Source organism: Phoca vitulina, unplaced genomic scaffold (genome assembly GCF_004348235.1).
Source record: "Phoca vitulina isolate PV1807 unplaced genomic scaffold, GSC_HSeal_1.0 scaffold2, whole genome shotgun sequence".
Lineage (NCBI taxonomy): Eukaryota > Metazoa > Chordata > Mammalia > Carnivora > Phocidae > Phoca > Phoca vitulina.
The window spans coordinates 12,311,408-12,338,451 of record NW_022589705.1 but is presented as its reverse complement, the minus strand read 5'-3'; the positions used below and the strand labels follow the sequence as shown (position 1 = coordinate 12,338,451).

The 27,044-nt window shown below is 38.1% G+C and overlaps 1 protein-coding gene across 1 annotated transcript in view; it reads right to left on the bottom strand.

Annotated features, from left to right (window-relative positions):
- The window catches only part of VAV3 (vav guanine nucleotide exchange factor 3), a 359,106-nt gene that overhangs the window by 105,828 nt on the left and 226,234 nt on the right, over nt 1–27,044 (bottom strand). The window contains exons 16-19 of the mRNA XM_032422283.1: nt 22,688–22,789; nt 22,281–22,381; nt 10,112–10,137; nt 4,664–4,709 (exon numbers count right to left, since the gene is read on the bottom strand). Coding sequence (XP_032278174.1) covers nt 4,664–4,709; nt 10,112–10,137; nt 22,281–22,381; nt 22,688–22,789 — 275 coding nt within the window. The remainder of the gene's footprint in view (nt 1–4,663; nt 4,710–10,111; nt 10,138–22,280; nt 22,382–22,687; nt 22,790–27,044) is intronic.

Below are 27,044 nucleotides of genomic sequence, written 5' to 3'. Positions count from 1 at the left end.
TCAAGAATATACATTTGTCTCCCCCATAAAAAAAGGAAAAAATGTATTTTTAGATCAGTGATTTTTAAAATCCTGGGCTGTTATTTTTCTCATCAATGTTTTGTATTTAGGAACTAAAAATACAAAATTTCCTTACTGAGCAAATTGACATTATGCTTAGAAGCAAAGCTAAAAGAAATCAACAATCCTGTTCAGATTTGGAATGAGTTCAACAATTGTTTGAAATTAAAACATTAAGGAAAACTGTATTAAATTGTGATTCAATACAATAAACCAGCATAACAAAATTGCTATTTACATAAATAAAAACATATATAGACAACCCAGACTAAAAGCAGTATGAGCCCACATGTGCTTCTCTCTTTCAATTCCATTTGCTTTTTTGCACATACTACATAATTAGATTTTTTTATGTTTATCAGACTATTCACTGTGTTTATGACACTTGCCATAGCATAGTGAGTCAGTATATAAAACAGTAATGTAATATTAAAATATTTTCATATGTACACCCATATACATGCATTTATGCAATTAAGACTTTGTGCCTGTATCTGTTCCTTCTTCAGGCAGAACAGAAATTCCTTATGAAAAGGAGCCATGTTTTATAATTAATGATATTGCTGGTGCTTATTGTGGTATACAAAGCTGGTAATGAAAGAGTTCTTGAATTCCTTTCTTCATACAAGAACAAACAGGAATGGCATTACATATCAATCCTATCCACCTGAAAGAGAAAGTGACCACCTTTGAAGGTATCTCTGCTAAGAAACTGTAGGACATCTCCTCAGTGAATAAGAAAAGACAATGTTTCCAAGCCACATGTTTCTCTTTGTAATCAAAAGTTACAATAAGCATATGAAAAGCAAGAGCTCTCCAAAAGAACTCTTTTATCATTTAACCATTATCTGTTCATTTACTATTCAAGGTTATCAGGAATCACATGGGTAACTTAAGATCAGAAAGAAAATGAGCTACCTAAATATTTGCCATCTACTCCATCTAATCTTTAGGCAGCACAACACAGAACAATGGCCTGAATTTTTAAAAGCTAGTGACTGAGATGCTATGAATTGCACAAATTTAAGACAAAAACATGGGCTTGATCAAAAGAACACATGTCCTGGTATACAGATTTGCCACATGCAAACGAAAATAAATCTTGTATATTTTATACGTAGAAGGAAATTTTTAAAGTTCAGTATTAAAATTTAATTGGTAACTTTGACCTTGAGTGCCACTTTAGTAAAATGATAAATATTACACCAGTGCTCAGATTTTGAGATTTATGATCTCATGTTCTTGAAAAAGGCCTAGCACCTCCGTGTTCCTGAAATAATTGATCAGTCTCTTACAAGCGTTATTTTCCTGAAACCAACATCTGTCTTAGGAAGAAAAGTACAAACTGATGAAAATACCCTGCTATATTTAAGATATCCAAAAGAGCTACCAGAATTTGCATCTAACACATTACTATAACTATAAAAGTAGTCAAGATCATAAATTGATAAATTTCTAAGCACACAATAGAAGACAAGAAAAAATAAACTGCAAAGCCATTTGTAAATATTTTCTATAAAGATTAACCACAATTATTAATTAAGAGTGAATTTTTTTTTTGTTTTTAAATAGGTTCCACAACCAGCATGGAGCCTGAATTCATGACCCTGAGACCAAGACCTGAGCTGAGATCAAGAGCCGGATGCTTAACTGACTGAGCCACCCAAGCGGCCCAAGAGTGAATGTTTAAAATGTGCTAACAAGACACAGTGCAAACCTATAGATCACATTTTTCTTGGTTTGAATAGAACCCCACATTATATGTTTTCAACTTGGGAGGTTTTCCTTTCTTTTGTTTCTTTAATGCAATTACAAACACTAGCTTCACCAAAAAACTCTCAACCACCATTGTTGATTGCTTCTCTTAAAGATACACAAAATATCACAGAAATCCATCAGAGAAGCAGGGAATAACTGCAAATCTGAAAACAACTGTAATTCTGGAACTTCTAGCTTCACTGGAAAAATCAACATAAAATTCTGGGTCTGTTTGCAAAGAAATAACTGGCAAATAGTGACTAAAGGTCCCAGATTAAGTTCCATGCTCTATCATAAAGTGATAATTATAATAACAGCACCCCTCCACATTTACTGCATAGCTGGTGCTGTTGTAAGTGCTTTATACCTATTAACTCATGTAATGCTCATAACGACTCTGTAAGGTAGGTACAATTATTAGTGTCCTTTTAATGAGGAAACTACAGCAGAGAGAGAAAGAAATTGCCACAGGTCAACACCAAGTGAGCACTTAAGTTGGGACCCCAGCCCAGGCAATATGCCTCAGAGCCATGCTTCTTTCTCACCACTAGATTATTCAGTGCTCTATTACTACATCCATCCACTTTGTCAGGAGGTGGGTTTAAAAAGCAAGAGAGCCAATGCGTGCAGAAAAAGCATACAGCTATTCATCAATTCATTTAACAAGTACTTATTAGGCACCTACTACCCATAAAACTATGCATTAAGTTCCTTTCCAAAAAAAGCTTTAAAGTTAATCAGTTTTTTCCTACAAGCCACCCTAAGTGAGACCCTGGGAAGCAGTCAGTGTATTAGCACTTGGAGATGTCAACTAAATTAGCTAGAAAAGATTAAAGGAATTTCCACAGTAAAAGCACTAACAGCAAATAATGCCCCTTGGAGCAGTTCGTCCTTGCTGAGGAAGCCTCAGTTTTGCTGATTTCTTATTTAAACATCTTGGAAGGAATGTAAAGTATGCTAAATGATAGTTACATCAGGACCAACTCAGCGCAGGGCAGTGGTCAAGCAAGGGTTAACTTTGAACAAAAAAGCTTTGCAACTTACCAACTGAAAGAAGCAAAGATGCAAAAGACAATCAACTCTAAACACATAATTCAAGCCTAACATCAAAAGACACCACAGAGAGAAACAGTTGTTATCACATTAGCATCTACAACAGGCAAGATCATCAACTCTTTGTTTTTGCTTTTTGTTTGTTTTTTTTCATAAATGTGGAGAAATGAGAAAATGCTCATATATAATTACCATACCTAATGGAAAACTATATGATATACAATGTATATGTGTGTGTATAGGTGTGTGGTTATGTGTGTATTTATTTTTCTCTTATAAACATAACATATAGGACTCCTTCTTTTGTATTTGTAAGTTTATTCTTCATGAAGTTCTAAAATCTTTGGACAATTAGGAATACCAGAACAGCAGTACCTATACAGAGCCATCAACTTGAGGATAAACTATCCTATTACTCGTCGACTTTGTTATACTTAAACAATCTACGAATTCACTATACCTCTACTTAAATCATCTAAGCACTCCTAAAAATTCTGGCTATAAAGTAAATTGTTAATTGCCAAATGTGTTCCTACTGACACACTACAGAAATTCATTTCGCTGGAAGAAAATGGATTAAATGAAAACGCCCATTATTTTTAAAATAACACTTGTAAAGGTTAGATCATTTTCTGAAATAAAAATACTACAACTCACACAAAATAAGAAAAAAAAATATGCTGACAGTCATACTAAATAGAACAGAAGAAGTCACTTCTAAATATTATTGCAGAATCCTCTGCAAAGGGTTTTGTGTTGGGAAAGTTCAAACTATTAAAATAAACCAGAACCCCTATTTTTTAAATGGCCTCAATTTTGTTCTGTCGTTGGAAGATTTAAACTGATCTCAGGACATAAGTGAGGCAATTTCTAGCCAGAGGCAACAAAGCTTCTATAAATCTTTTCAAACAGCTCATAAACTGGCATGGCTACCATGGGTGTGGTTTCAGTTAAAAGCTATAATGCTTTGAAATCTAAACTTTACAACTCGGTGAACACTGTTTATGATGAGAAAACAAAACACATAATCCAGATTATTTTCCAGCAGGTTTACTTCATGTCCCACCTGATTTATTGTCAAGTTCATATATTTTGAATCCTTTAGCTATGAATACCCTTTACCCACAATAATACGACCATATACATAACAAATCTTTGGTAATTAAACTGTGGAAGGTATTGCTTAATGGATGAAAAAATAATTATACTAAAATGATGACAGGGCAAACCTCATGATGTTAAATAGAAAACAACTGAATGCTCTCTGCAGACAAATAATTGGCCCCCAAGGAGGGTACTTATTCACAAAGTCCTTAAATTCATTCTTCCATTATAAAATAGTACAGATAAAGGGTGAAGAAAGTATTTTCCCAAATGCGGAGGGTACCAAGATTGTCTAGTTTATGAGCTCCCTCCACCGCCTTAGAAAAGTTAATTTTTAAGTGCCAGCTTGTTGGTTGATTTTCTTTCCATATTTGGGAGGGAGAAGGTGGAGGGCATTGGATATGTTAGCATTAACCCAACAGCCTGAGGCTGTTCAGTAAGAAAATAACCAGCTCAGTCAATGGTTCTTGAAAGAGTGTGGTACTGGTGGTTACTCATCATCTGAGCCTGTCCCAGGAAGCACCGTCAGGTAAATGATTTACACGTTAGACTGGCGCCTCCTGGTCACACATTACATACCAAACTGCCAGGAACAAAGGCCAACAATCTGATTTCTACAGCAATTCCCATATACTTTCATAATCGTTTAACTGAAGTCATGATTATAGACATGTAATCAGAAACACACCTGGATCCACCTGTCTGGGGCTTCTTCGGAGTCCATTGGCCCGTTTCTGTGCAGAAAAGTAAAACAAAGCAAAACGAAGATTAGATTTCACATTATTAAATTGTATTAGTACGCAGTACTTTGGAAGGCCAATTAATGTTGCACTTTCTCCATTTAAAAGTATGACTAAATTTGATCAAAACACATGGTTCTACAGTTTTTATAATTTAAACTTTTTGCTTCTCTAAGTCTTCCACTTGAACATCTGTATTTGATGTTGTTGATATTACGCCATAGAAAAGAAACATCTTTTCATTTGCCATCTCTGGGTATGATGACTCAAAAAAACCCTTTTTTTTTTTTTTTAAAGTTGTAATGACTACAGGAATTATGAGAACAAAGCCCAAGGAGCTATTCTTGGGTGGAAAATGCTCCCAGCAAAGACATGTAAACTCCAAAACTCTAACGCAGCTATTTCTGAGTCCTGACAGATCAGAGACTGGAGAACCTCAAAACAGAGATCTGAAGCTCTGACTTCAACACACACTCAACTGAGAATGGTGTTTTAATTATGGTCACTTGTATCTCAGTACTTGAAGAAATAACCTAGGCATGCAGCTTGTGAACCATGAAAGTGAATTCTTATCACAAAAAAGCCATAAGAAAAATTGTGCTTTACAAAAATTATAAGATGCAAAACAAATTTTAAATGTTTGAAAATGCAAGGTTATGTGTTCAATTTCACATGGAATTAAATTCATTTCCACCTAATAACTATAGTAATCTCACTAATTAATAAGGACTTGATTATCACTTTTTATTACACAACTGGATGAAATGCTGAGTCTATAACTACCATATAATTTAGATTTTCACAAAAGCAATTTTCTCCCTATGTGTGTTGGGGTTTGCGCCTGTGTGTGGAGGGGACTTGGTTTCATTCAGAGCACATGTGGCTTTGCCAAGCACATATTAGCCACGGATTTTTCTTGGGGTTCTTCCTGCTGTTTTCATTCACAAGTTAAATGGGTCAAATAGGGTCTTACAGTTTTCTTAATGGCCTCGAAGCCCATCAAGCAGAAGTTCAGTTTTCTCAAGGTGAAAGCAAACTGGAGAAATTTTAAAATTTTTTGTTTTTAACCCAACTACTTTCAAAATGGATTTGTAAAATCTGAATATGACCATTAAGATCAGTGTTGAACCTGTGTTGAGCAAGACGGATAGCCATACTGGAAAAACTAGTATAAAGAAAGCCGTTATAAGTGAGAAGAAAATGTCACTCTGGGCTTCTTGGTAGCCAAGGCACAAAAAGGGGAAGCATGAGAGTCAAAGATTCATAGCTGATAATTTGGAAGAAAGCTGCTTTTAGAGAAAATCTCTTTTCTATCTGAAATGGTATAACATTCTTTATAGCTCTCTCTATAAAGGACAATGAACGCAAGGGACAATATTTTCAACAGGAAAATATATAACGATGGATATCAGGTTGCTATTTACTTCCTACATATCCCTTCACCTTCTTAATGTACAGTAGAAGCTGTCTTTCTATGCTCTTATACCTTCTACTATCAAAATGCTTAGAGGCAAGAAAGGAATTCAACCTTTGGGTCCTATTCCTGGAATCCCTGAATGAGTACCATTTAAAAATTATAGACTTAAGGGATGCCTGAGTGGCTCAGTCAGTTAAGCGTCTGCCTTCAGCTCAGGTCATGATCCCAGGGTCCTGGGATGGAGTCCAGCATCAGTTTCCTTGCTCAGTGGGGAGCCTGCTTCTCCTCTGCCTGCAGCTCCCCCTGCTTGTGCTAGTTCTCACTCTCTGACAAATAAATAAAGTCTTTATAAAAAAATAAAATTATAGACTTAAAATGTGAAAAAGAGCCCTTGAGTTTAAGACCAACACTCTATTACCTTGGAGTTAGGACTAAAATAGAGAACAATTTGCAACAACACAGATGTACCTAGAGGGTACAAACTAAGTGAAAAAAGTCAGACAAAGACAAATACCACATGATTTCACTCATATGTGGAATTTAAAAAAAACAAAAATGAACAAAGAAAAAAGAGAAAACAAACAAAAAACAGACTCTTAAATACGGAGAACAAACTGGTGGTTTCCAGAGGGGGTGGGGTGGGGTGAGTGAAACAGGCGATGGAGATTAAAGAGTACACTTGTCACTGTATTGTACACCTGAAACAAATATCATACTATGTGAAAAAAACAGAGCATGGTATAATTATTAAGAATATGAATTCTAGAATCAGACTGCCAGAGTTCAAATTCAGACCTTATCACTTGGCACCTGCTACTTGATTGTGAACAAGTTAACAACATCTCTGTGCCTCAGTTTTCTCGCCTATAAAAATGGGGATAATAATAGCACCACTTCACAGCATTTGTGGTGAGAATTAAATGAATCATGTGAAATGACTGGAACAGTTGCTGCCATGCAGTAAGGATTACTAAGTGACAGCTTATTATTATTATTTTCATGGTATTTTGACTGTTTAAGCACCGCACGCTAACCGATTGCGCCACTGGAGCTCCTATTTTGACTGTTTAAATGCACACAAATTACAAACGATTTTTCTAAGTTGTTACCCTACTGCTTATGTTTAAGGTTTTTCCTCCTAAAAATCAGTGACCCTGAAAACAGACTTTTCTACAGGAAGAGTGGGCAGTGGAATTATGATTTGCTGCATTGAAAGAAAAATTTTTTTAAGCTATTTAGACCAAATACCTCCGGAGATTTATTATACTTCTAAAGCACCTATAAAAGTATTTTACATTGTAAGAAATTTTGGAAATGTTTAACAGAGCATATTTAAACAATTTTAAAATGCTAATTTCAACTGTCATTCTGTCATATTCCATCCAACACACTCCCCTCCCCCACCTGTATTCTCAAAAGCCCGTCCCCAGCAGGGAGAGGAGAGAAAACAAGAGGGCACAACCCCTGGGAGCTTGTCACGTACAGCTCCATGAGATCAGGAGAATTGATCTTCAGAACCTTCTCAATCTTCTTTGATCAACCTAGAAGGGGCAGGGGAGAGGACAACCAACCAACCTAATTTTAGAAGCATTTGAGTTATTTCTTGCTTCATTACCTATTACCTTGTCTTTCTCTAAAAGAACTACTTTTATCACCCAAGAATCTCTTCTTGCCTCTTGGGAGAAATTTAATTCTCTGTTGATTTTACCAACAAAATAAGCAAAGGTTCATTTGCTATGGAACTGGCTTTGGTTCCTCTGTTTTAAAGGTGAAAAACCCTTTAAGGAATGGATTTAGAGTACATATGTGTTAAACGGATACTTTGAATGGATACGTATGATAATCTTACTTCCTACAGCTAGAGGTACCTTCTGAAGGTCCACTCCAAAATGGGATGTGGGATGAACATCCCAGGTGTTGTCATAAAGGCCTATAGATATTGTGGCTATTGAAAACTGACCTACCTCGAGAATAAAGTGTAAAATTAAAAATTAAAAAAGTCATAATCATAGCTATTGAAAGGGGAACAGAATAGGACCACAAACTGGTATATGGAGAGAAAGATCTTCACAAGAGCGGGTTGATATGCAGATCACAGAGCACATTGTTTATTTCTGGGAAGACTCTGAAACATAAAGCATCTGCCTCAGAGAGTTAAACTGCCTTCCACACAGTCTTGGTGAGGAGGTATAAAGTGAAAGATGCTTCTTAACGTTCTTTTGCTACACTTCTCCTTAAATCAAGCTAAGATTTCCAAATAGGTTGGCCAGTAACTATAATTATGCATCCAAAATAAAGATTATTAGCAGAATCACACATTAAATAAAAATTGCACTTATTGTATCCAAAAGTTAAGCAAGTCACTAAACCACTGATGCCGCATTAAGAAAAGTCAACGTGAAAATGAATTCATTTCATAGTAGGCTTCCATGTAATTTTTTTAAGAGGATAAAATGCCTGGAGAGAATTATTTAGTATCATGTGAAAATTATTAACTTCTTATGAGCACACTTTCTGTAAATATACTCACTTCACATCACTTAAATAAAATCAAGTGAAATCATCTTCTTTGGGGAAAAAAAAAATCTTTTGTAAAGTAACAAAGCTCACAGCTCTAAAAGGAACTCTGTCTCAATAATCTAAGGATAACATGAGAATAAGAGAAGCAAGCTGCGTTCCAAGATCTTCACAGGCAGCATCCTTATAGTCTTCATGAGAAACATTACCTGTCAACTAAACACTGGACGAAATTTCACATTAATTTATTTTAGCCCAGAAGAACTTACGTGAACTATTTTAAAAATATTCCTTGATCTAGATTCTAGACTTTGAAATATAGTTCACTGATACACCGAAGAGGTGCATATGAGCATCCTCACAACACTCTTGATACCCTATGTGCAAATTACACGCTTATGCAAAAGAGAAGCAGAAACAATCACTTCTTATTTGATGTCTTACTGTACTTTTCATTATTTTTACCACCTATATAAATGCCAGCCTACTAAAAAATATTACACCACTCTTTATGATATATAATAATCTGTTAAAATTATTTTCTATAGAATTTTTTTGTAATTCTTTTACTCTGAAATCCTCAAGTTACTATACTTTTGGTTCCTATAACCAATGACATGCATTTTATATTTTAATTTTCTCAATGATATTATTTTTGGAGGTCAGGTGAGAAATTCGCTTTCGGTTAAAGGCCAAAGCAATGGTCCAGAACCTGTCATATTTTTCATTCTTTTGTATTTTTAAAAAATAGCTTATTCTGAGAGGTGACAGGGATCACACAGTTCTAAGCCATGAGACTTTAGACTGTGTTAAACCAAAAGAAAATGTTATCCGATCTTGCTTTGATCAGTAAGACATGATACAAATCATGTTTGTGCTCAAAACAGAAAACTACTAGAAATATGAATCCACATCCTTAGATGAACAACGTTAGAACTTTTCAGGACTAGCAAATGTTGGGCAGCAATGCAATGTTTCATGACAGGGACGGGTCTACCAATTCCCTGGGAATGAGGGCTACCTTCAAGCAGAATCAAAGCTACTCATTCCAATGAATACAGATGCATTAAATTTTATAAACTCCAGGGGTTTGTGGAATTCTGCCCGAAACTAGGGAGAAGCATCCCCATATCCATGCCACACACTGTTACAATATTTGAAATTTACCTAAGTACTAAGATTCTGAAAAGTTCCATTTCACACATATTCTTGAATATTCACATTTTTCCTTTACGTAAGATCTTCAGGCAGCAACGAACTGAAAACTCCTCTGATTTAACCTGAGCATTTCATTCACAAGGACTTGGTTGCTCACTCTAGTTCTGTTTCTATCCATTTTAAGAGTACACTTCACATTCTAAAAGCTCAAGCCTGCTTAAGTTAGCACACAACCCAAAATGCAAAAAAGTTATATATATATATATATATATATATATATATAAAAATTAAATGTTAATCTTACCTCCAGTGCTTTGAGCGTCCCTTGTTCTGAAACAAATGTAAAAATTGGCATTGTCAGTGTAAAGTTATTTTGTTTGGTTAGCAAACTTAGCTTGTTCTCTGCAGCTTGGTAAAACACTGCAGCTTTGTTTCTCTTAACTGATACTTGTAATGTATTTCCAGGGTCCCTCAGGCTGGGCTAGTAATTGTTTTGCAACCCAGGTTCTCTTGCCTTATTGGCTTGTCAGAAAAGTGACTCATAGTTCTAAATGACTTCTAGGTTATGCTTAACTTTTTCAATTGTTGATTAAGCAATGTCAATCCAACCACATAAAGCTCCTTAAAACAGAGGCTTGCACTAAATTTACATGCATGAGAGAAAGCTAGGTGGGAACCTGTCTTTCAACACACCCAGTTTTAAGAATCTAGACACACAAATTACAAAGGTATTTCATCGACTATAAGAATTGCGAATTTAACACTGTGCAATACTGTATATGGATTTTTTTTTCATTAAGTGGCTCTAACTCTTATTTTGGGGGGGAAATACAGTTTGATTTAAAGAGGGAAATAAAAAACTGACAGGATTCAATTCCAATGCTAATTTTCCTTTCATCCTTAGTCTTCCCATCTGTAAATAGAAACAACAATCTTTTCATTACATTTGAGTTCTTGAAAATAACGAGCAGTTATAAAAGGCCCTGAGGAAACAAACTAAGGGTTGCTGGAATGGGGGGTGGGGTGGGAGGGATGGGGTGGTTGGGTGATAGACACTGGGGAGGGTATGTGCTATGGCGAGTGCTGTGAATTGTGCAAGACTGTTGAATCACAGATCTGTACCTCTGAAACAAATAATGCAATATATGTTAAGAAAAAAAAAAAAAAGAAGAGGAAGATAGCAGAAGGGGAAGAATGAAGGGGAGGAAATCGGAGGGGGAGACGAACCATGAGAGACGATGGACTCTGAAAAACAAACTGAGGGTTCTGGGGGGGGAGGATGGGTTAGCCTGGTGATGGGTATTAAAGAGGGCACGTTCTGCATGGAGCACTGGGTGTTATGCACAAACAATGAATCATGGAACACTACATCAAAAACTAATGATGTAATGTATGGTGATTAACATAACAATAAAAAAATTAAAAAAAAAAAAGGGCCCTGAGATCTGCAGGCGACTACGGTGGCAGAAGAGTAAAGGGTCACTCTGAGAGTAAAGGACCGCACTGCATGTGGATGATGCTTCCTGTCCCCATTCCCAGGAGCACCTATACACGTTATCGCTTTTCCAGACTGTGAACGAAAACACCTCATCATTTTGAGTCTATCCCTATAGTCTTCCCGTCCAAAATGACCCTCTAAAGAAGGATCTGAGAAAAGAAACAACTGAGGGAAACATCAGGAAAGAACAGGCAGGCCTAAATGAGAGCTCTGTAAGCTGTTTCCGTAAGAGGATCCAAGAAGCCCCACAACCAGAGTTCAAGGGGAAAATTCCAACCAGAACACCTGACTAGCTGCCCCAAATTGCTTTACACAGGAAGCTGCCTGGGGCATGGAACAGAAGGTTGTTTTGTTTTATAAAGCACTACTCCTGATTAATGAAAATGGAAGACATGTGACCAAAAAGTCACCTTTCTGGAGAAAAGTTAAGTCTGCATTCCTCTGTCAATTTCAAATCCCTTCACCCTGACTTTCACATGACTGCCTTCTCTGAAGGCATCTCTGCCAGGTCTGAAGTTAGCCTTATGAAAGAGTATTCCCGGACAAGAAAGATATTTTACTTCTTTCCCTCCTCATTTAGAAATACGTAATGTTTCAGAAGAAAGACTGCCTAAGAGGATCAGTTTGTGGAGAGGGTCTGAGTACCACTTGGCTGGATGCTATGTCCAGACTTAGAACCCAGGTTAGGTGAGCTTAGGTTCCTAACAGAGCAGGTGTGATACCTGTTTCACTGGTTTGACCAGAAAGGCTTTTATTCCAGAAAAGCCCTAAAATACTTTTTTTCTCCTACTGGTACATTGGAGAAAGAGTCTGACCTAAGAATCATAAACTGCAAGAAGCACCAAATGGGAGAAGAGTTTAAGTTTTCCATCCAAGGAGACTGAGGAAAGTTTAGACTATTTCTCTAAAGTGGAAAAACCTCAGGTCTTTTGGGTTCAGTGTTTATAAATGAGTATGCAACTTAATTTCAATGAAAAAAACTAATTTTTTTCTGACTCTTTGCATAGAAGTGTTTTTATGTCTTTATGAGTAGGTCTTCTTATAGTATGCTTTAAATGTTTCATATTTTTGTATAAAACCTATGATCACCCCTGTGGCAACAGGGGAAACACCATGTTCCACGACAGTCATCTGGTTGCTCCTCGGGAAGTTCCCGGGGAAGAGATGGTATCTCAGGTGGTCATCTAACTAGGCAGACACTTGCATCTCTTTACCCAGAAAATAAGATCTGGGAACAGAAGATGCTGACAGGCTCCTCCTATCTTGTTGCATAGGGTTCAAGTGCAAGTTAGCTGGCTCCCTGCAGGAGGGAGCACCTATTACAGAAACAAGAGAGTGAGAGGTCCTGGCAAGGCACGCATGGGACTAGTACAAAGCCAGAAGCAATCTAGACTGGGCTGACCACCTTACCCAATCTCCCTCTTTCATTTACCCACTTCCGGTTGGCTCCAACTTTCTCTCTTTGATGTCTCATCAAGCAAACCAGCTTTCCTCATAATTCTGATTAGATGTACCAAGAACTGCTTTACACAAAGCCTCTTCAGTGTAACCCAAGTAGGAAAAATGGAAAAGGGGCTTTGTGCTGGATGCAACTCCAACACCAAGGACATGAGTCCTTACTTGGGGCTTACCTTTCCTTGCCAGCACTTCCTGTCCTCATGGCCACCATGTCTGTCCTCTACCCTGTCACCCAGGAAAGAGGCCCATGGACTTGGCCTGGAGAAGTTCACACTCTGATCTCATGCTGGGCCCAGCACATGAACAGTAGTTCTTGAAAATCTCAGCATTTATTTACTTCTATCGCATGGCAGGGTTCTGTAAATTTTCTAAGAATAGGGCAAAACCTAAAGGACTGGAAATTCCTCTTAGAACCTGTTTTGAGTGTAGCAATTCTTATCCAGACTCCTTTAGTTATTACTTTTCTACATGGTCTAGCGGCCACAGCATTGAACTGCCTGCCTCCTTTACAAACAGAATCTAAATTCTGATAACCATATTAATGCAACAGATTAACTTATACTAAAATAACAGTGACGAGAGAGAGGAAGACCCAACTACCCACACTGCTTCATACATTTTCAAAGTAAAAGCTCATTCTGGCTAGAAAAATAGAATAAGGGCCTCTTTTGATGAAATAGTCTATGGAAAAGCTGCTCTAATTTTGAAGTCTCCAACACCATCCTCAACCTCCTCTTGACATAGACCCAAAACTACTATACAGTAGGTACTTGGGTCCCTAAAAGACACTTTGGGTGTCACAGTTCTGCATGAAGACTAAGATAACAAGGGCTGATGACCATCAAATCTATTTTAGCTGAATTCTGACCCAACAGAAAGGTTGCTGCTTGAGATCTGATAAAAAAGTCTTTCTGTCTGTCTCTTTTTCTCCTGGGAACTTCCTTAGGGGAGTAATTCAGTTCTTCAAGTTTCCAAACGTTTTTAATCCTCAACTTGTCTTTACCCTGCAGCCTATTCTCAGACTCCTATTGATCAAACTATAAAATGTTCTTACCCTTTCAAGAGTCTTTCTAGATGGTGACTCACATACCCTCAAGGGGTTTATACCTCGCATTCTTTCATCAAGTCCCAACTGGTTTGATGTAATTCAGAGAAGGGGTGTTACTGAGGTGCTGGGAGGCTTTGCAGAACTCCATCTTCAATGCCAGCACAGGGTTCAATGTGCATATTTGTGTAAAAGACATGTTTTTTACTGAGGCTTTAGATTCACTTAATACAATTTGTTTAAACAAAAAAATTCAGTCCTATTATATTTGTTTTTCCAATACAAGTGGCTCTCAGTGCATACATGATTGCACAGTTTGCTTTGTCTCTTATCTGAAGTTGTATTTGGTAAGACTAAACAAATCAACGTCCAGTAAGATTGTTTGTCTCAAAAGGGGCCACAGAAAGGTAATAACAAGTATAGTTTTTGAAGGTGGCTTGTCATCATGGTTAACATGCTATTTTTACGAAACATTAAAAGACAGTTGGACTGATCAAATTTTGAAGTTATACAAATGTTATGCTCACCACTCGGATCTACAGCAATGTTTTGGGAAAAAAAAACTAAATAATACTTGGAAAGAGGCTTTGATTTCGAGTCTCCTCAGGAGCTCTAACAGAAATACAACCACATAATATTTTCCAGTTCACTTTAATCATCATTAATATATTATTAAACTTACCTAAATAGTTAAGTGGAAGGAATATTAACTACCCTTGAGTATAAAATTTTCTAAGTTAAAAAAGAGGAGCAATTTATGGGAAAGGCTTTAAGTAATATGAAGTAGAACCAGTCATTTTTTCGTTAGGAAATCAATGATTAAGCCTCAGTTCATGTAAAAGTAATCTGATAAAATATCTAGTGGTACAAGACTGAAATAAAATTGTATTCTAAAAGCTTATCTCTTATGATAAAATACTGCAATGCTATTTATAAAAGAGCTATTTCTGATGCCAATTTGGGGTGCAGGTTCTAGGTAGCAATCCGGCAGGTTTAAGCATTAGGATACCGAGGCAACTTGCTTCCGATTAGGAATGGCTACAGCTGCTGCAGGAGCAGCAACTGGCCTCGATAAAAGAGCGATTAAACAGAGAAGCAAATGGGGACCTGCTTCGGTTAAATATTAGAGAGGCTGAGGCTTACATTCCTACTAAAGGAAAAGATGCATTAAACCAAAGTTGTCTGCTCCAGCAATATTTGCCTTCCAGCGCTACTTTCTTTGTTTAAACTGAGAGGATGCAAAGCAAGCTATATTGATCAATGTCAGGGTAAGAAGGGAATCAACGGGGTTTTAGCAAGGGAAAAACACAAATGTCCCCATAAGATTGCAGTTTCGGATTAGACCTTCGCAGTGGTGTGCTGTGAGAAAGCAATACCACTCTAGAATTACATCAGCTTTGCAGTGACTTGTTGAGAGAGGCTTACATAATGGAGTTCATACCTATTCATTATCAAGGTTGGAAAGTTTTGGCAGCACACTTCAGAGTCCATGTACGTGTTGATCATCGAGGTTGCCATGGTGAATGTGAAGGAGTCAACTCAAATTCAGTGAAATGAGAGAGTGAAATTGCCCGCTCTTTATATCCATGCAAATTCTCAAATGTTAAGACATAAACTAATCACCCAACCTTCAAATTTGTTTCCAAGTTGCATAGTTACAAAAATAATCTTATAAATACAAAAAAAACTTAAAGCACTTTTTCATACTTCAAATGCACTTGAGTTAACAATCTGTCATAGTCAAATATTAATATGAATGAATTACTTCCTTCATTCAGAAATGCACTACATTTTTGCCAAGTAATTATTATTTCAAGGATGAATGAAGACTAGGTAAATTTAAGGGAGATAGAGCATGAAATATATAAGGTTTCTAAATTCAGAGAAGACAACATCCACAGGCTTGACTTCCAAAAAAGAAATGCCCAAGAGCTATTTCACATGCTTATTGGTTACTATCTAGCCACATCCAACATTATTAAAGATATTCCTACTTTGGGGAAAAAAGGAGTAATGACTTGAGGTTAAGCACCCTGACTTTGAATAAGGGATGAATACAAAAGGTGAGAAACACATTCTCTACAGTGAAGGAGCATATAGTCCCCTAGAGGCAATGAAGAGTGGCAGAGACAGTCATGCCCACCAAACAGTCCACGTACCCCACTACACTGTCTACCTCCCCCTTATAATTGAGGCTGTTTAAGTAGTTTTCACCAATACACTGTGATTTAAAAAAAAAAAAAAAAGTGTTATTCACTTCAGTCTAGGGGTTTTAAGAGCAGTTACCCAGAAAGCCATGTGTGAATTTGAAGAGTCACAAGATGGAACCAGCTTGGATCCCTAAGCCATTACTTAGAAGGGAGCTCCCTTGGAGGGTGTGTGTGAAAAATAAATGTTTATGTATTAAAGCCAGTGGGATCTGAAGGGCTTTAGGGGTGTTTTCATTGCCTAACATTGGCAAATATATAAAACCTACATACAAACTAATTAGAGAACAATTTAATTCACAAGACTGTTGGGTGGCCAAGGTGAGGGAAAATGATTGGCAAAAGGTTTGGAGAGGAAGTAAAGGAAGAGTAGATTTTGAACTGTCAGGAGAAAAGGGAGTGTATTTCAAGGAGAGGAAATAGTAAGAGCCAAGCAAGAATTCTAAAAATGGGATTGACTGAATCAGGGAGTACATTTCCCCAGAAATTGTGGTATGTTTGTCATCAGGTGTTCTGTGAGCTAGTTCTCTTTCTTGCTACTTCATAACCTAACCTAGGTTCCCCCGTCAAAAGCCTAATGGTTGATACTCAGGGCATGAGCCTTTCTTTGCATAAATACCAGAAAGGAATTGCAAAGGGTCTGCCAAGTCTCCCATCTTTCATTCTTAAAGTACCAGCCAGGGATTTAGATAAGGTTTTTATTTCACTTATTCTACATCCAGTCGGGCTCTGGTCTCTACAAGGGCAGAATCAAAACCTGTCCAATCTCCCACAGCCTCCTGCTTCTGGTTCTAACACTACAGTGATCCTCAGAGCCCAGAAACCCTGGTGCTACACTTCTACTCATTAATCTAACCCCATCTGTTTGTCAGTCTGTCCACTCACTCATCCATCTACCAGGGCTTCCCAGAGGTCAGAGCATCAGTTAAATATGGTTCTTATCAGTGAGAGGCTCCAGTATAATTGAAGTTTGGACATTATACTGTAAGGAATGGAAGGTATAGGGAGCAGAATTTCACAATCAGAATTGACTTTAATAAAGATAATGTTGGAAATCATATAGAAAGAGTATAATTAACAGCAAGAGTTAGGAGACTTTTGTAGTTGTCCAAACAAGTGACATTGAGATTTTTAAAAAAATCTATAGCAATATCATATCAGTGGATTCTAGAGAGCCTTAGGAGGAGAAGTAAGAAGAACAGGTAACTGAATGAAGATGAGAGAGGTGGGTAAATCAAGGCTGACACCAAGGTTCAGGTGAGTGTATGGATGTTGGATCTTTAAGACAAGGAGTAGGTGGAGGAAGTTTGTGTTAGTGACTAATGAAGCTGGTTTTAGATACGTGAAATTTGAGGTCACTGCAGGACACCTGGGAAGGGATATGTGAGAAGAAGATAGACATTTTGAATCCAAAGTTCAGGAGAAAAGCCTTACGTGGAACTGGTGACTTATTTACCTGGGTGTAGGTTATAGCTAATGCGAGGGAAATTAATCTGGTATCCAAAGGATGGCACGGGGGATGTGGTAGGATGTGAAGGAAAGTGTCAAGGAGAATGGTTAACGGTGCCAAATAAAAGAGAAAGGTCAAGTGAGGTGAGGCCTGGAATGTGATGACCAGTACATTTGGCAATTAGAAGGTAGAATGGAAGATTCTCTCACCTTCATTTAGCCCCTGGGTTACTGTGTCATTTTGTTCAACTAGTTCCTCTTCTCTGCCTGGACCAATGTTGAGTGAAAATGGCATGCTCCACTTTCTGGAACTGCCTTCTACCCCAACTACCCAATGTTTATAATGTAACCAATTCTACTAGGCACCGCTTTCTGGACCACAGGTAGATTCCTGACTCACTCTGAGCTGATCAGAATCTCTCTTTGTTTCCTAAGAATATAGTTAGACTATGTTAAGCAATAGAGCAACAGAGCTCCGTAAAGTTGAGGTCAATCTCAAGTCACCTATGATGTAATTTTATGTGGGAACCTGGATTATGTAAGCATTTGAGTTTGCCTTAAATCAATACTATTCACTGGCTTTAAATTTAGCTGTTTAAATTTAGTTGATCCACCCCCCAAGTCAAGTTCTCCAGAAATGATGTTACACTCTCCTCCAGAAAGAGCCCCATCCAAGTGAACTATGTCTCCAGCCCTTGAGACATTTTGTCCTTCCTCCTGCCCTCCTCCCTCCATCACCACTTCCCCAAGTGTCACACCAATCATGGGAAAATACACTCTGAACTAGTGCAAGCAGTTCTTGCTGCATCCAGTTGCTGGACTGTGGAAAACTTCAGCCAATGTCGGTTCTCTGCTGGCTGGGAAACACCCATAAAGTCTAGCTTGCCCATGTCCTCCAAACTCTGCCTGTTCTACCACACTCACATCAGACTGACCAAGCTCAAACTCACACTCTACCACGGTTATTACACACAGCAGTGCAGGAAGGGGGGAGTTCAACGACAGGATGTCATAACTTCCAACTTTAAGAGGGCATCTGTTTGGGAGTGGTTTTTTGTGTTTTTTTGTTTGTTTGTTTGTTTTTAGGAAAACCCGTCATGGGAAAATGAACCAACACTCACTCCAACTCCTTTTGGGGAGGAAAGAAAAGAAAGAAAGAAAGAAAAGAAAGAAAAGAAAAGAAAGAAAGAAAGAAAAAAGGAGAAAAGGAAAAATCTCTCCAATCCCCACAAGCCTGTTCCCAAGGCCCGACACCCTGGAAGGCCAGCCTGGCTGGGCCCCCATGTCCCGGTGGACAGCAATGGTACCCACTGCCTCTGTTCTAATATTTAAAAAACAGGCTCCAATTTGAGTCCCAACATTGTATCACAAGGGGTCTTTGGAGTGGCCCTCCAGGAGCCAGCTGAATTGAAACAAACGGAATAGAAAGCAAAATGGAGTTTTCCAGAACTGTGGGGAACCAGATAGGTGCTGTCGTAGACGCTGGGCTCCCCAGGTCTTATCCATGAGTGGATGGATGAAAGGAGCAGATATGTACCCCCAGAACGCCCCAGGTGCTGACAGCTATAAAAGATTCCTCTTCACTTAGGATGAGCAAGGGCCTTTACTCAGAAGGGCTGCCCAGCAAATCCTCATCTGGAGGCAAACAGGGAAGCCTCCTGGACAGGTCCTTACCACCTCATACCACTAATTAATGGACTATGAGCATTCAATGCCATCAGTCTCTTAAAATCTTGGGCAGGAAAGGACAGAAAGAGAGAGAATAAGACATGTATGCATAAAACAGGAGAATGGAGGACAACATTGGATGCAAGGCAGAAAACAAGAAAGCAAGAGAATTATGTTTAAAACTCCAAGAAGTAAATTTAGCCAGAGGTTTAAAATTTTTTTTCCTGCTTTATAGTGAATTCTGTAACAAAGTTTAGAGAATGATGCTACCTTTTAATAAATGATATCTGTATAAGCAAGCATTACCTAAAATCTGCAGGGCATAACAGCCTTATTTTCATACTTTTAGGACTCAGTTTCCTCATCTTAAAATAAGAGATCCTAGAACTGAAGGTGTCTAAATCTTCCAGCTCTGAGACATTCCATGGGGAAAGGGGCAGGCATGGTCCCAGGGAGGCCTGAATTTCTCACAGCACTTCAAAGCATTGAAACCTAAGCATATTTGGTAGTTACTAATTTAATTGAATTCAGAAGTGTTCTTGCTAAAAAAAAAAAAAAAAAAGGAAAAAATTAGGAACTCTCTTTCTCAGAGAAAACCAAACACATGATTTTACTCTGGGTGTTTAAGAGGATTAGGCACTATGCACTTAAGACATTTCCACAGATCCTCACAGCTAGCTCGCAGGACTGGGAGCAGAACTCGGGGGTTAAGAATGAACTCAGGAGTTGGACTGCCTGGATTTGCATCTTCACTCTCTTGATTAAGCAAATGAGGCAAGTTATTTCTCTGTGCCTTGGTTTCTCATATGTAAGAAAAGAATAGCAGTAATTCCAACTTTAAAAGATTCATACAGGACTAAGTGAGTTGATAGCAGTAACATACTTAGAACAGTACCTGGCACTTTGTATTTATTTAAAAAAATATATAAACTTAAGGACTAGGTGTCATTACTATCCCTATCTTAGAAGGGAAAAAAAAAACTAAGACTTACGAAGGTTAAGTAACTGGTTCCAAAGTCACCCAGTGAGTAAGCTGAGGAGAGGGATTCAAACCAGACCAAGACTCCAGACCTTGTGGGCTTTCCTGCCATCACACACAGTCTCCCAATCCAGAGTTACTCAGTGAAGGCCGGGGGACACTGGAACAATGACTCAGGGAAGGCACCACTTTTTTATCGCTTGACCAGGAATTCCCAACTGTTTCCTGTTGACTTTTTTTTTTTTTCAAGTTAAAGTTAAAAATGTAAAGTCCTTTAGCATCATTCATTTATATCACTTCAAAGTTTGGTGCTCACTATTTCTTCTATCCACACTTGCTCCATATCATAAAACAACAGCAAAAATACAGATTAAGCCAACCCCTTTTCAAAACAAAACAAAACAAAACACGAAAAAAACAAAAACAGACTTCTCATCATAGCACCTTGGATTAAAACACTGAATTTTTATTGTGCCCAGGCACTGTGCTAAGCATCAACATTGCTTCATTTGATCCTCATGATAATCCTCTAATTTCCATTTTACAGAAGAATAAACAAAACCTCAGAATGCTTAAGTAACACCCCCAAGCTCCCATAGCTAGCAAAAGGCAGAAGGAGATTTTCCACCATTTCTGCTTGACTCTCAAGTACTCTCCTGCACTCTCCCAGTAGAATGCAAGAACCAGGCCAACTACGAGATCACTTCACATTCCTCACAGAATGAAACTCCAGAGACAGGGCTGGGGGGGCTTTATAAAAATACATTAGCCTACTACGAACACCTAACATGTTAATTGTCCTCAAAGAGATTAAAGGATGCGGCAAATAAAGACAGAACAACCAAAATTTAAATGATAAGCTGTATCAGGTGGACAACTGAAGAATAACAATAATAAGATATAACATTTCTATTTTACAACTTTGTCAACTGTTTCTGACCTTCAGAAACCTTACTGGGTACTAATCTTGTCTCCTTGTCTCAGCAGACTTGGAGTCAATTGCATGAACACTCTGACTCCCATCAGAAAACGGGAAGCACTGCCCTGAGGACTGAACGAGTTCATGCAAGAAGGGCCTGGCAGAGGGCCCAGTGCAGGTACTCAACCAACCCGGGATGCTTCTCCTTGTGGCTGCCCATGCCTGGCATGGAGAGAGCTCATGGCTCATGGGAACCTTAAAAAACATCTACCAAAGGAGCTGAGTGAGAGGAATGTGCTGTGATCCCAGTCCTCTAATGGGATTCACACCTTTTCTACAACTGCCCATTTTCTGAACTCAGCTCTGAAATGAGCTATTATTCTCTGTTTCACTCTTCTTCATATTATCCAAAATAATTCAATGTCCACCTTTTCCTTTGGGAAAAATCAAAGGTTGACATGGCTACCTTTTGAACTCAAGCTGTTAAAGATCCCTTTCTTCTGTTCAAAAAGTTTTACTGATTTTGAAAGGTCTTATTGATAAAACATAAGAGAAACTCAGGGGAAAAGGACAAAGAGAAAGAAGAAGAAAGAGAAAGTATAAAGAGGCCAGAAAAGAAAGAGAAGGAAGAGAGCCCAAGAGGAGCAGAGAGAAGCAAAAGGCTATTGAATGCATAATTGCCAACAGTCTTAGCAACTGGCTCATGTAACAGTCATGGAGCATTATTTTTAAAAACCAAGGGGAAAATATTTACATAAAATCCAAAGGATATATGCTCTCTGTTAAATGCTGCAAAATGACAATGTATTCAATTCATTAATTCATGAATTAGTCTGTGTGATGTTTACTTCTGGCACCATTAGCATTTCTGAGATGAATATTTAAGAGAACGAGGGAAAAATTTAAGGACTAAAGATAGAAGTGAAAAAAATTTTTTTTTCGGTTTTGTTTTTGTTTCTCCATTTGCATGCTTTGGCTATATTTGTACAGCATTCGTGAGACTCAGGGGCCAGGCTGAATGAAATGGGTGGCCGGAAACCTTCCAAGCCCCCCTTGAAGGCCTCTGCCTCCCAGGTACGTATAAAAGTCACAGGAATTTAGAACAATTTTTTAATTGTCCTTATAAATGATAGTTTCAAAAGCAGATATGTCACAATAAACACATATTAAGAGTAAATTAGGCCTTAATGATGTTTATCAAGTTTTATGTCCTAATTAAAAGCAGAATCACAACAATAAACATGACTTACCAGCAGAATTAACTCTGCCACAATTGTCTACTCTTCCCAAACATTCTTTGTGTGCTCTCGCGCCACACTTAAAACATAAATAGCCTTGATAAAATGTTCCTCTGAAAGGTAAAATTAGAGAGTGATATGTTAAAAGGTGCTAAATGCTGCCTCTATGAAATCATGAGCGCGAGGAAGAAAACAAGGGAACACAGCGCTCTGCAAAGTCTTCTCAGCAGAGGGAGAGGGTCTCCTGGAGTTCAGAAGGAAGCATCCAGGTACAAGGCTGAGGAAAGATCTGTTGGCTCAAAACTGTTAAGGCAATTTCCCTACTTCACAACATTTTGGCTGGGATATTAAAAAAGTCTGAAACACACAGCAATTATAGCAGCTCCTTTAAACTGAAAAACAGGACCAAGCAAGCTTACCTCAGAAGCATCTGGCAGACTTTGCAGGATGTAACCCGATTGAAGGTGTGCATCTTGAACTCATGGAAATTGGAGTCTGCGTAGTCTGGCCTTATGTTCGATCTATAAAAAGGAAAAAAAAAAAAAAGTAACTTCCTAAAGAAAGTTTCACAACAAAATAGCAGTCATCTAAAACCTAAATTCATCAACATTACATTGGGTAGAGATCTGATTCAAGCAAAAAGGCTATTAAATATGCAAAGTTTTCTAAGCCAAAAGTAGGCTTTGCATTAAAATATGCACCAAAATCTGGTTGCGTGCAAAGCAGCAACACGTAAGGATTTAAGCAAACTAATCCTCCTCAGAATTGAGGGTTCCCAGAGAACTCCACAGAATGGCCACATAGGTCAACCTGCCAGGAAAAACACAAAAACCTGCTGGATATTCATGCTGTGTGAGAGTTTCTCTAGCCACATCACTGAAATATAAACTAGATGGGGAGGGCAGGAGCGGGGGGGAAGAGGGTGCTTCATTCCCACAGAGGCCATCTCTAAATAGGTATGTGGATGATGTAATGATCTGTAAAAGTGAATAATTTTATAAAAAGTTTTGAAATAAAACATCAGTCTGATCATCAAAAACTTCCTCCTTAACAATTTGCTTTCCTTGTAATCCAAATTAAAAAAATCAACAAAACTTATGTTTTATATTTTATTCTTATTATCTACATATGCAAAAGAATGTATGAAGCATACTGCAAACTACCATAACTGATGTCAGATAAAAAGAAAAAAAAAAAATAACACAACCAAAGTAACTTTGTGCCAAGGCTGTGACAACCACACAACGTCCGTTACTCTGTTTAACTTTCCCACCAATCCCAACGACTCGGCACTAATCATATCAGTAATTTACAAACAAGGAAACTGAGGCTAATACTAAAGTAAGGGAAATGGCAGAGTCAGGCACTCCAATCCACGTCTGTTCTCTTTGCCCCTGAAGCTTTGGTGCAAAGAGGAATTCAACAATATTCACCTTAATATAATCAGATTGTTGGAAACAGTCAATTTAGCCATTTCCAGGAGTTTTTTTTATAGTACTTGTAATTTATCTACATCACAGAAGAAAGCAGAAAAATTAGAAAAGGACTAAAAAAACAGATATAAATCGGAGGTATACCAGGAAAGCTAAGATGATGCTCTCCATCACGTTACAATCAATTTGAGAGAGTGTAGGAAAAGTCTGAGATACTGATGAGCTAGGATTTCCCCTTTTATAGAATACAGCAACTCTCAACCACACAGAGCCTTGGTGTAATGAAGCATAACGCAGGTGGGCGACCAGGCATCAATCTCTGAGGTACCAGGAGAAGCCTTATGAAAAAACATTCACAAAGGCAATTGGAGTAGCGGGCAGTGATGCAGAAGTGTCAGCGAGGTCAGCCTTCCAATCCATCTGCTGAATATGAGCATGCTAAAAATGAAATCAGATATTAGTGCCATCTGGGATTTCTCTGCTCCATGCTTCTGGTGACCTCACTTTTTAGGAAAATGTTCTGCTGCATGCTGAAAAGCATGGCCACTTCCATAGCAGTATTTTTGTGTTCCTGATTAAAAATTATAGCTCTTCGTGAATAGAGAAGTAGAGAAAAGGTGAGGATCTAAAAGCAAAACTCTGTTCACGAGAATCTTGAGTCCATAAAGCCATGCACTGGAAAGAGCATCAAACCCCATTTCCTTAGCCAGGAAGGCCTGTTGTTCATTTTTCTCTGAACATCAAGGTGATAGAGTCACACATGGATTGTCAAATAACAGCTTAAGTCCTGGGAACTTGAAGAATTCATCAGTCTGGAGTTGTAGACTAAAAGTAGGTCTCCTTCAGAAATGTAAATGGGTCCCAAACAAGTAAGAATTTAATTAATTTTAAAAGCTTGCCTGGGACGGACGTGTAATATCTTTCTCTAAGGGTTCAACTTAAGTGATAGACAGATAACCAGTCTTTTGACCATCAGTTACTTTCACCAACCAACTAGGAATAAGCGGACTTTTTAGAAGACAAAAAGCTGAGAGGAGAATCACACTAAGGAGGTTAAAAAAAAAAAAAAAAAAAAGAAAGACAAGAAAGAAAAAAAATTCTGAAAATATTGTTAATGGTAGTTGCCATAAGTGAAATGAGACTCAAAATGGTAGAGTAGAATGGTAGGGAAGAAATGTTGGAATTAAAAAAAAAAAAAAAAAAAAACTATAACTGCATATTATTTTTTAAATTTAAAATTAAACACTAAAGAATAAAAGTTAACTCTAGGACCCAGGAACTGCTACTGGGGCACTAGAGAATTCAAAAGTATAGTTGAGGACAGGAATCTGAAATTAGACCACCTGGGCTTAAATCCTAACTTGGAAGTCACTAACAGTGTGACCCTGGGCCAGTTAGTAAGTATAAGACAGGAATACTCATAAAATCAAATTCATAGTGAGGTAATGTATGTAAAGTGCTTAGGACTTTGCCTAGCCCAGAGTTAGTGTTCAATAAGCACTGGCTACCATTTACAAATTGTTGATTCCAAATCCACAAAATAACGATATAATCAGAACAGTGCTTTATGAATTGTAAGAATCCCTTGGTAGTCTTGGGACCTAGTTCCCAGAGGATTCCCATTCTCCTGAGAATTTCATGCAGGAAGCCTGTTATATGCTCAGTGTCCTTTGGACAAGGAATCCATAGATAATGATTTAAGCATGATAAGAAACAGGGCTGCCCAGGAGAACACATGTATGCAAAAGTCCAGGGAATTAGATGAAATCATATCAAGTGCCAAATGAAGAGAGGTGTCAACACACATGGACTACAGCCTTTGGGGAGGCAAAAACCGAAGACAGTAATTGGCTGGATGGGAAGAGCTGGAAAGGTAGATTGGAATAGAAAAATATGGAGAAATATCAGAGTTATAGGCGAGTAACACAAGGACAAAAATGACCAAAAGTGGCATTTATTGCACACTTGTAATGCACCAGGCACATTAACAGGCTCTTCATATATTTTTTCACATTTACTTCTCACAACAAACCTAGAAGGCAGAGTCATTCATTCATTTCATATTAAGTACCTACCATATACACAGATTCTAAGGCCTGAACAGAAAGAAGGATCCCTCAGCCAGAGCCCATGAGTAAAAAGGAGATATGAAAGAGATGAGATAGGAGAGGTTGGTAGGGGCCAAGGAAAGAGGTGAGATCTTACACAAGGATTAATATCACATTTAGTTGACCAAAAAAAAAAAAAATCTCTGTGGCCACTAGAGAGAGCATTCCTTGTAGTGAAGCAAGAGTGAACACAGCAAGACCCTATGGGACTGGGTTATCTATAGATGAGAACGGAGGGTCAAATATAGGTTAGCTCACTTGCTCAGTCACGCAGCTCTACAGACACAGAGGATTCCATTTAAGGAACCTGTTCTGATATATGACAGTTTACTTGTGAGAACTTGAATGGAATCTTGTAGCTTTCTCAGGAAAATGTTCCCATTTCTTGTGCTTCATATAGGGCCCATTAGTAATACAATTAATCAATCAAATATTTATAGGGCAAAGTATGCTAATGCTCTTACACCTCCTTTTAACTTTACACATTCTCCTTAGATTCTTGCCTCTTCTCACCTGGCTTCATGTTTGCACTATGCTGAGGACCATGTGTCTCCCCTTAGCCTTGGCTCCTTCTCCATTCTCTGGATCTGGATTCCCAGGGGCTCCACAGGCATCTCAAATGCAGCACATACAAAACTCAGCTCCACACCTTTCCTAACATACTGGACTATGACCAAATTCTGATTTCATTCCATCAACATTCACTCTATCTTCTAGCCTGGAGACTTGAGAGGTGCAATGAATTTTTCCCTCTCCCTCATACCTTCTACATATTCATTTTCCCTTAACCCATTCTCTGTTCCAATTTCTCCTTTCCTGAAACCATAACAAATTTCTGTTGATTCAACCTTAAAAATACCTCTTCAAAAATTCAGGTTCCATTCTCTTTCCTTACTACCTAATTCAATCCCTCAGTATCTCTCAACTAAATTGTTACAATGGCCTTCTTAATCATTCCGTCTTCTACTTTCTTTCCCTACGTAAGGCCATCTTCCATACTATTCCCAGAATTACCTTCAAAAAATAAAAATAGGTCACTCCCTCCCTTGGAGACTTCTGCTGGTTCCTACTGCCTGAAGCTACAACTTCTAGCAAGGGCATACAAAGTGTTTTAAGTTCTAGCATGCCCCTTGCATGCCTCTTCTTTCCCAAACGCTCATAAGCCATAACTAGAGGTACACAGACCTTGTCACATTTCCTAAACATATTCTTCTCGTTCATAACTCTGTACTTTT